An 11,486-nucleotide genomic window follows, 5' to 3' on the forward strand; every position below is an offset into this window, starting at 1 on the left:
GGCATACATGCAAGTAATATATGGGAAAGTTATTCCACATTCCCTTTTTCATATACTCCTTAGTCTAAATGCGAATGTTCATTAATACCAAATCTCTTCTGCTCTTACAATGCTTTGTGTCTTTAAAAGAAATCCAAGGTGACATTTCCTATTATCTTGTTACAGTCAGGAAGCCTGCTCATGTGTTTCCCACTTCTCACCCTCTTATCCTGTTTCCCTGCCAATAGCCCTTCCAAACACACCACACACTGCAAATACGTGGTGGTTACTGAGGATTTATTTTTGAAGAGCATTACTTTGAAGGTGTTGCTCTGTCTTTGGTATGGACTATATATAAATATACATATATTTTTGCACAGCTCCATACATACAAGTCACTTTCCCAAAGAATTTTACCGATTTACTTTTTAAACTGTACACAGAATAAGTAAGTGGTGGACAACTTCCAGTGCATAAACCCAAGCAAAACAAACAGGCACTTGCACAAGCTGGGGGTTAAGTGCTACAAATATGACTCCAGATGATATTTACAAATACAATTTGGAAAACAAAAAAATGCCTGCTTAACTTTGAACCCACGTACAGAGTGAAACATTTTAGGGGCTTCAGACAAGCACCTTCCTTTATTTTCTGATACCTTATAAAACCCATTACAAAATTCTGATTACTGGCAAGCTTTCCTATATCAAGTTCTGTGATTTCTGGGATTTCCCTAAAGTCAGAGGCATGCAATACATTCTTGTTTTATTGACCTACAGGAATCTCAGGAATGAGAGATCTGAGGGCATCAGCTTGACTCACAATGGTTTTACGACAGAGCTGTTGGAGTATTGTAAAAACCTGAATTCACATATTGGGAGGAGGCAGAAAGTAGTAAAGAAAAGCTAACAATGGAAGTGGACTACTATCAATAAATATTAGTATATGCCTAGCTCAGTGTCATAAAATATCCAAATTTGCCACAAAAAAGAAAAGGAAAGATGACATGATATCATACTCCCTTTCAAAATAGCAACAGACAACACTACTTGGCATTGACAGAAAAGAGAGAGCTTGAGAGCGCAGCAAACAGAGAAATAGATCCTTGTTTAAAATCTAGGACTTTATACAAAGAAGTAGGGAACTGGCATCTCATTTTTGATAAGCTGTTCTTTTTTTCTGCAGAGATTTAAAAAATATCTCTACAAGTGATGCTTGTCCAAATGTATATATTTACCTGTTTTAGACAAAAATCCTATGATTTCAGCAGAGATAGGCAGAAGATCTTAACCACTATGGGATAGCTAAACATTAAACACGTTGATGAAGCTTTATCTTGTTACATGTGTTAAGAAAGAACTCCTAGACTTTGCAAGAGATTTGAGTACAAGCATGTTTCAACACAAAATAATACACTCTATCCCTGCTGTAGATTATCTAAAAGAAAAGCTTTCTGATTAGCTTGCCGCCACCCAAGACCTTACCCTTTTCCTGCAATTGATTTTGGGAACCAGGTTTATTTCTGTGTGACAAGTCATAAAACAAATGGCATGCAGAACACAAGAGGTTGCTAACAATTTCAACCACTAATTTATGTCTTCTTCGTTGAAATGATCTGCATGCATTGCTTTACGGTGTCCTGTACACCTCCAATTCTGATATTAAATTAAAGCTTAAATCCTACAAAATTCCTGATACATTTGGGTTTTTTTTTTAAATCTCTATCATCTTATGTTTAAAACCACATAAAACTTGCTAGAGTCTGCATTATGTATTTGTTTCCTCACAAGTACAGCAGGAACCTCAAAGTCCAGGTAAAAATGACAAAAAGTACCCTCCAGCTTTATTAAAGTTTATATATTATGCTTTTTAATAGAATGTGAATTAATTGAATTCTATTGTTCCCATCTATACCATTTTAATTTTTCACAGCAAAAAATTTTTCAGTGGCCACAGTCAAAAGGTCCTATCAACTCAATTCACAAGAACAAAACTATTCTTATTAAAAAAAAAAGTTTGAAAAATACAAAGATTACTCTTAAAAGTTAATCGAACAAGACACCTTTATTACATATTCCTATTCTGTAACAGTATAAATCTACAAAAAATGTTTAAATGCCAACATGGACCCCTGACAGCATTTCAGTACTCTCAAACTTTTTATGTCATCTCCTTTCATCTAAAGATAGAAGCCTCAATTCAAGGTGGCTCCTTTCTCAGTGTCTTCAACAGCAAGATTAAACTAAACAAAAACAACAACAAAACAAAACAAAATTCCAGAAAACCATAAACTCTGTGCACCTTTTGTGCTGCAATTACTTCATGCGTAGAAAAACTAGATATATTTTTCATTTTTTAGTTGAAGGGAATCTATTTGTGTTTTGTGTGATATCCTTCCAGGCAGACATAGATATAGCTACTGTTTGTTTATCTTCAATTCTCTACAATTAATAATAAAACCTGATTTTGTCAGAACTAAAATTAAGCATCTTACTACTACATGAAGTTTTTGTCTAAGCACTGAGGACTCAGCAAACAACTGCACTAATAAAACTTTCCTTTAGCCTCTCACAAATGAAAAAAAGGACCATACACAAAAAGATCTACAGCGTTCAATCCCATGATACTTGATTTTTAGATGTCTGAAAAATGCAGAACCCAATTTTAGGTATATAGGTGCTGTACATACTGCACTGGTAGAATTTAGACTTTTAGAGTAGGATTCAAGGATATCGACATGCACTAACAGCACTAACCAAAACAGAAATGGTGCAGGAGAGAAAGAACCTTAAATTCCTGCATGTTAGGGGCATCATGAAAATGGGTATTTCTATCTGCTGAAAACCTAAACTCTAAATCCTTTACTGATAGTAGGAGTCTTGCCTTTCCTTTATAAGAAATGAATGTCAGAAAAGGCAATTCTCAGCAGTCTCCCACCCCATTTTTATAACAGTCTAGAGTCCTCGTCTAAGGAATGGGAAGCTAGATATCAATTTTCTTCCTCTTTTGAGGTTATTCAATTTACTTTTCACAGAAGACTCTCTTAATATCAAACTACATATTTTCTTTTGAAAAACCAACAAAACAAGACAAAAAAACCCAAACCACCATCCAAAGAAAAAATCCTCAATCCATTTTTAAACAACGTTTTTAAAATATAACCAGAAGAGGAGGTAGCAACAGCATTGCCAATCTTCTATATATATAATGAGCCTGAAGCTTATAATACTTGGCCAACAATTGGAGACAGATTAATTTCCCTACTCAGTGTGAGAGAATTTACTCTCACATCTGACATCGAAAAGGAATTCTGCAAACCGATCTTGGGGAAGTTACGTCTGTTTTGAAGTTCAAGCTTTTTAATAACCGTGCAGAGAACTCCTGATTCCTTGGGCCAGGAAGAGTGCAGTAAGAACATGACACTTCATAGACCCCACTAGCTAGGACACCCAAAAAAACAGAAACCCAGATTCCATTCCCTAGACAGTTTTTGTATTTTATCCAACATATTTATCCTGATGACTAAGTCAGTCTCCCATGACATGAGTCTAGGACTTCAATCCCTCCAGACAAGACAGGAAATGGAACTTAGGTTTCCCCTCTTCCTAGGCAAGACTTAAATAAGTGACATAAAATATAGCCTCTCAGGGAGATTTTTAAAGATGGTTAAGAGCCTTAACTGCATTTTGTAATTTTTGGTGGTTTACGTCAGCTGTGCTCTGAGAATGCCAATCAAGAGTTCTTCAGAACTACTTTCTGGACACTTATTATGTATAGTAGTCTTGGGTACTGCCCTGCACCATTTTGCAAGATGACAACCTGCACCAGGTTATCTGTAGTGGCATAAATCTAGTTACACAAGGACCTTTATTACAAGTAAGCACCAATTGAAATATGGCAGCTGTAGTTTTCAAATGACAGTAATAGGTGAAGAGATCTAAATTTTACCCAAATTCTGCCTTAAATGCCCTAAAACATTCCTTGAATTTAGCTTCAGCATGTCTAAAATTAAGTATAAAAAGAAAGCTGACACTTTGCTTCAGAGTAACAATCCAACTGGTAAGGGATGGAAAGCCCACTGGCTTATAGGCTACAAGTAGGTATTACATCAGAAACCGTCTAACTGCATCCATCATTTCTCTCCAGCAACTATCAGTTCCACTTTTTCCCTGGACTTCTGAATTGGAAGTTGTGTTTAATACTGGAAAAAAAAAGAACATACTTGTTTTGTCCAATTGTTTCGAAATCCTTCACAGTAATTGTCAGGGAAGATGAATTATCCAGAGCAATTCCTTTCAAGTCAAATTCAAGAATCTGAAAAAAAAAAAAATGGAGCAAAACCAGATTATAATTACAAGTTATGTGTAAATTAATTAACACCAGAGTAGCGTATATAACAGAATTATTCAGACATAAATTTTGCATTTAGTGACAGACAGACCAGACCAGCTTACATTTGCAAAAGCAAAATTAAAAATCTGGGAACATGCTCACAGCACATTCTTGATTTGCTAGTTACAATAACAGAAAAAGAACTAAATTGTTTAATACTGAGCCATAACCTCTTTTGCAGTTTCACTTCCTCACACTAACATAAGTATTTTCTTATTATTCTTGAGATCTGATACTATTCCCCTGCAATACTGGTTGAAGTCAGTCGCTGTTGAATTTAGACAAATATTTGTAGGTTCCCTTTCTTTGTATTCCTAATTATAAAATGTAAGAATAATCTTTAACTTTCATTTCTGGCTGTGAAAAAACACTACTAAAAAAGCATTTTCCCCAAGAAAAACATCACTGAAGATGAAAATAGGACCAGTTCTACAAATAAACCATGAGGAACTTCAATACATGATTCATTCTAATTCTGTAGGGTTTTTTTCCTAGTATATACTAAAGGATCCAGTTGTGTTCCCATACATGTGGCTAAGCAATGGCTGAATATCATTTGGCCCAAAGTAAGAGGGAACAAAACCAGGCCGCAAACTCACCAGATATCCATCTACTTTTACAGAGAAACATTACTTAATGAATTGCAACACATGGTGCAAGATGAATCCATTCATCTGCATTTACTAACACCTTGGAAGAACACACATATCACTAGTTCCTGTTTCTAATCTATATTCACAACTGTAGAAATTGACTTACCAATTTTACAAGTGTTTTGTCTTAAAAAAGACCGCAAATTGATTAAAAAAACATTACCTCATTCCAAACAGGATTAAGTTCACTGTCAATTTTCTTTGTTTTCTTTTTTTCATCTGCAAATACAAACAAAGTGTGATGATCTATTTTTGCTAAAGCACTACACAAATATCACAATTTTTCCTTTCACTTTTCAAAAGAAACCTTGAGCTTTAAACCACATGTTCCAATTCTTTTTGCCTCTTCCAGCAGCTGCACATTTTACCATCAAAAAGTCCCCTGGGCAATTTTAGTAGTTGAGGCTTTTTATTCTGTTTTGTTTAAGCATAGCTAGATGTATTCCCAAAAAGCAAAATTAATGTCTAGGTTTCTCAACCTTTGATGACCCTTGACTGCAACTTCAGTAATGATGAAAGAAGACAGACTAAAAGACTTGGAGACATCAAACCAAACAGTAACCTCAACGTGATAAACTTCAGTAGTAAAGAAAATGTGTTACACATTTACCATATCCGAGTTACAAAATACTTGTAAGTGTTTAGCTCTGAAATAAAATCACTTGGAAAAAAAAATCTTAAGAAGATATGCTTACAGTGTCAGCACCTCCTGCTTTAAATGAGCAAATATTAGCAGAAATACACATGCATATAAGAGCAAATGCAGTCCTTCCTGAAAAAATGGTTTCCAGAGGTTAGGCAGATCACTGCACTGACATTCACTGTAGCCTAAAAATTACATATTTTTTATACTTCATGGTAAAATTTGCATTTGGTCTACCTACAAATCATGGGAGTGCAGGGTGTGTTGTAAATTAGACATAGTGTGGCATTTCAATTCAAATTCTTTCTCCTGAGAGGAATAATACAACTGAAGTGTTGCAGAGGCCCTTTGCAGGCCCCCCTCACCTATTAAAAAGGGAAAGAAAATTCTGTTCTTATAATAGGTTCAAAGCAAGTAACATGCCACGGCTTTATTTTTACTTTTTAGTTGCACTATACATATACAGCTCCGATGGCAAACAAGTCTTGACACGACGCTCAGAAACACAAAAGAACACTGGCACACATGCAGCTCTCTAAACAGAAATTGAATATATTACTGATAACAAATAAGAACATTTAAATACAGTCAGTAAACTAACTGCTGATCTGTAAAATGCTCAGCCATCACAAGGAGGCTAAGTTTCAGACATGCTCCGTGTATTTAAGGACTACAGTAAAGGTAATAGCATTTTTACTATTCACAAGTTATGGCTATACTTTGCCAGGAAAATGTTGCAAAGGCCTGGGAAGCAAGAGTAAAGATACACCACGTGGGCAAGTTCATATACCCACTATTCAAGCAGTAGACTGTGGTGGCTCTTTTTATTGGATGAGAGTGGGATGTACTGAAAGAAAAAAGTCAGCCCATACTGCAAATTGCGAGAACTGACTCACATTTATGTAACAGGAATTGTCTACAATTTATACAGGATATTGACTCACATTGTACCACAAAGGAAAGAGCATTCATAACATACCATGCTGTGGACTCGCATTTTGCGGAACAAAGAACTAATTAACATGCTAGTAAGAGAAATTCAGCTTCATGTTATCTAACAGGACACAAAGCATTTTCAAAACTGAATATCCCAGAATATCTAGAGTTTGGCACTGGTACTCCAAGTCCCCCTACAAATAGGAGCTGTGAGTCAGGGAAAAGATATTCTCAGTGCTGGTGAAAAAAGGAACAGTTGCAGCTCTTTGTAAAGGAGATAGTGAATCACAGACCTGATCCTGACGGAACTGATGGATAAAAGTCCTATGATCCTTGCCTAAGCTCAAATGTAACTCTTTAAGGTAAGGAAAGCCCTGGCTTGAACAACAGTCAAGACAATTCTCGACAATGAATAAAATTTTCCACTTTGGACTATCCATTTTCATAAAAACAAGAGTAAGATTTATGATTCCACTAACAATATGCATATTCTAGATTATACTAGGAAAAAATCTTTTTGCTTTATGCATTTGTGTGAAAGTTGGATGAAAAACGCTGGGAAACACAGCTTACATTGGGTTTTAGTTGCAATTTTATTCAGTCTGAGTGTAGCATTCACATTCCTCGAGCATGTATTTTGCATGTATTTTCTTCACTTTACTGACTTTCTTTTTATTACACTTTTTATCATTCTTTTAATGCACTGGGGTTTTTTGGTTTGTTTTTTAAACCGTTGGCAAAGAGCTGTCTTCTCCCCACCAAAACCAACCTTTGCCAAGCAGGGTAAGATGGACTGCCCAGTTATGCCAGGAGCTCACATGAGATTCAGGTCCTCAGGCTGCCTTCCTCTACTGCTAATGAAGTCCGCTACAGTAGCCAAGACTGTAAACCACATCAGGATAAACTGTAAGATAGGGCCAGTCATCATTTTTAGTTTGGCCCTACCAAGAAATAAGAGTAAGAATGATAATGGATACAGGTAGGACAGCTTATATACTTGTTTCTTTAAAAACTAACTACAATAACCTTAGTACTGCAGAATAAATCATTATTTGCTTTATCTTGATAGAGGCATTATACTACCACATATTGTTTAATTTTCTCAACTGGAAATGAATGTAATAAGAACTTAGTGATAGTCAATGAGATGACAGAGTGTTAAAAAAAAAAATCATTCAAGATGAGCTCTTTAAATAATAACTGTTCCATCATTAGAAAGATGACAGTACTGCAAGCCAACCAATGCTTACATCTTAAATTTTTTCTTCTATTATAACTAGCATTTTTATAATTTTCAGCAGGTGGGGAATAGCAGAAGCAAACACTATCTTTTAGAACAGTCTTAAGTCTAAGATTCAAGAGGGAATCACATTTTAGTTCACTAAGTTTTCCATAAAACTTTTGTGAATGAAGAATTACGATTGCATGGTGGCGGCAACTGCAGGATCAAATGAGCAGACCTCCAAAACCCACGAAATTAAAGTTAGGGTAATTTAATTCTCTGCAAAACAGAAAATATAAATTTAGTGAATAATTACACTCTAATACTCTCTTCTTTCACACACTGAAATATAAACTAACATAGCTATGAACTACTGCAGGCCTGCTGGAAAGCTCTTAGATTAAGCAAAAACGGAAAAAGAAATTTTATTCGAGTCGGCCCAAACAAACTGAATGCCATTTCACATCAGTTTTTAATGCATAAAGCTGAATAAAGCAGTGAAAAGGAATGATCAAAGCACTAAATGTCCTAGTATTGACTGCACGTTTGCAATTGTGTCAATTTTTACACCCAAAGACAAGAGTCTGAGACATTTTTCTCCAGTTTGGTATATCTGACAAACTTGTTTTGTACTGGTTTATTCATTACTATTAATCATTTTTTATCATATTAATCAAACTTTAATCATTTTGTACTGGTTTAATCATTACCACTTAGTGCCATTTCAGCAAATGGCAACAGTTTTTCATATTACTTTGAGTAATAATTTGTCTCACGTAGAGTGACAATAGAATCCTGCAGTAACAGCACCCAGTTCCAGGCAGCAATACTCGTTTACTCTCAGGGTGTAGTTCTCTTTGAACAGTGAGTTGTTCTTAAAGTAAATACAAGAAAAGTTCCATCCCACTGGACTGAACAGAAATGTGCAAAAAAAAAGTCAAATGCTTGGACAAACCCCCTCTATTGTAAATAAGATATCACAACAGAAACAGCTGCCTATTTCCTCTTAATATGTACCTAATATATGTCACTGCATTAATTGTACGGACTGTATAGTCTGTAACTAGCTTAGTTATACAAATTTGATTATTCTATACATAGATGAAACTATACTAACATATGTGTGTTAACATATAAAGTTTGCAGTCACTTACATACTCATAGTTGTAGGATCATGGCCTTTTTCGTCACAGCATAGCCATAAAGGTCTAATCCTAGGACACACTGTGTGTTTTCATTGAAGTCTCACAATTACTGAATCTGACATCAGCAAAGGCTATGGAAGTTAAAGATTGAAAAAGCTAACGAACATAACACTGTTTAATGAAATGTCAACTTCCACACTAATTTTCTGTCAAATGAGTGCTGTTCTCTAGACTTCTCCAAGAATACTCCAAAGTCAAACAACAACATGAAAATGTACTGCAGGGCTATGGCCAAAGTCCTGCAAATGCCTGAGCTTTTTCCAGTCTAGAAGATAAACTCCCCATAGTGTTTTTTATGTCCCCCAGGAGCTACAGTGGATATGGAGTACTACTGAAGACTGATGCCCTTTTGACATACACCCTCCCAAAAATAAGACTGGTTTCCCATCTCTCCACACTAACAGGGTGACGGGGAACAGGCTCTATATAAAAAACATCTATAAACATAAACAGCCAGAAGTTCAACATATTTCAGATATGATCCCTACGCCCTTGCACCTGGCAACCAGGTACTCCACTTACAAATTACATCAGAACTGCTCAATAGCTGGCAAAAGCCTGATATTTTCTGGCCCCCTTGAATCACTCTGGACAGAAAGCAAAAAATCAGACAGCTGGTATGTAGTAAAACCACATAAAAAGAAGTGGCAGGTATAATGAGAAATTAAATATCCTACTAAAAAACTGTCACAATTACGAAGTTGTATTTAAGACAACAGTTAAGCATGTTTGCGAACATCAAAAATCCCAGTTATAGCGCATACAGGATAAATATAAACTCATTCCTTTAATGTCTGCTTGCCCAATTCCTGTGTTTGGATAACTGAAGGACTGAGAAACAAACCCAGCAATGCAGAAGAAAAAAATAAATGTGTAACTCATTTACTAGGTAAAACTGAACTGCATTAGAGCACACAGTAGGAACAAAAGATTACAAGGAGGAATTAAACAGACACTTAAGGCATAAAGAAGTGAAGGCATAAACCACTCTCGAGTATGAAACTGCAGGAACAGAGGTAACACAGAAAGGCAAAACTGTGACAGGGAAGCAAAGAGAAAGACAAGGAACTGAAAAGAGAATATGAATGCTTAGGAAGTGGCAGAAACAAATGGAACAAACCAGAGAAATTACAGTACACCACTAACAGCACCTTTTGGAGAGCCAATAAAATCATATTTTAAGAATTAGGAAGTTCCAAAAGCTACTGAGACAGGCTCAGCCACCTGCCCTAACACACAGGGGGGTAAAAAAACAAACTTGAAAGAGAGGAAGAAAAGAAAGGAAATGGAATGATATCACATCTTTCTGACGCTGAAATAAAGTATCTGAAAACTTTTTATTTTGGAAGTTAACATACTGGACGTGCACTGCCTTGTCCTTTTCCAGCCTCCAGCAAAATGTCATGATTTCAAATTTGGTTTCTAAAGGTGATGAACCCCTGCAATGTTTTTTCATACTTTAGGAAATATCATTTCCAAACCAGGTCACCAGGAATTAAGATGACCATTTGTCAGAGTTTGGTTTAATATATTACATGATCCAAAATTGCTTGGAGGTTTCTGCACCTTAAAGATAAACCAATACTTGAAATCAAGTTCCTTTAGTCTAGCCAAGTGAGGAGATGATGGCAACAGGTAAAATATACTGTAATATGTAAGCAGCTTTACATATAAATGCTAATTTTATCACACAGTTTTCTCCTTCTCCCATATGTATCTGATGAGCAATGAAAGTGTAAAATGTGGTTTCCTTCCTAAATCTTTAATTTAAATTAAATAATATCAACAGGCAAAATTTTAAAGTGCAATTCAGTTTGTGAAAACAAAACCAAACACCTTCAGTAATGGTACTACTGTTTTTCAAAATGCTGGTAATAACAATAAACCAGTCACAATAAAAACTGGTGTAACAGCGAGCAGTGGCTATGCAAAGTAATGAAGACAGAGGAATGATTTTTTCAGATAGAAAACAAGGGAATCTTCAATACCAGAATTAAAAGTGGATTTATCTATGCAGTTAGATTTGTTTTTTTAAAGCAAAGGGCTAAGCCTTTGCAAAAGCTTGTAAAATGTGGATCCTGAAACAGAAGCACGGCTGGCCAGAACAGACCAATGCACTCCACCCAGTTCAAACTTCATTCAGGTAACTCCTGTTACTCTAATTAAAAAGTCTTCCCTAAAGTTACATCAGATGTAACTTCAGGAAAACATGTTTTCACAGATTTTCAAATACTTGCATAGGGCACTATCCTTCAGAAAACCTCCTCCCTCAGTACATTTATGACAGTTTTCCTTACCTTTAAAAATAACAGAAACGATAGGATCTGGTTTCCCAAACTTGGTTTTAGGGATATTGGTAGCAGATTCCACAATCACACGAAGCATTGTTTCCAGTCTTGACTAAATGTTGATTGTTACCAAAGAAATTCAAGGAAGTCTTAAGTTTCAAGCTCCTT

At 35.7% G+C, this 11,486-nt stretch overlaps 1 protein-coding gene across 2 annotated transcripts in view; it reads right to left on the reverse strand.

Annotated features, from left to right (window-relative positions):
* The window catches only part of MYOF (myoferlin), a gene marked incomplete at its 5' end in the record, with an annotated part of 71,604 nt that extends 60,189 nt beyond the window's left edge, over nucleotides 1-11,415 (reverse strand). For both annotated transcript variants that reach the window (XM_082308931.1, XM_082308930.1), the window contains 3 exons: nucleotides 4,202-4,293; nucleotides 5,188-5,243; nucleotides 11,328-11,415. In XM_082308931.1, the coding sequence (XP_082165057.1) occupies nucleotides 4,202-4,293; nucleotides 5,188-5,243; nucleotides 11,328-11,415 (236 nt within the window). The remainder of the gene's footprint in view (nucleotides 1-4,201; nucleotides 4,294-5,187; nucleotides 5,244-11,327) is intronic.
* Between the last annotated feature and the right edge of the window lie 71 nt (nucleotides 11,416-11,486).

The sequence above is a fragment of the Platalea leucorodia genome, assembly GCF_965183815.1.
Source record: "Platalea leucorodia genome assembly, chromosome: 4".
NCBI lineage: Eukaryota > Metazoa > Chordata > Aves > Pelecaniformes > Threskiornithidae > Platalea > Platalea leucorodia.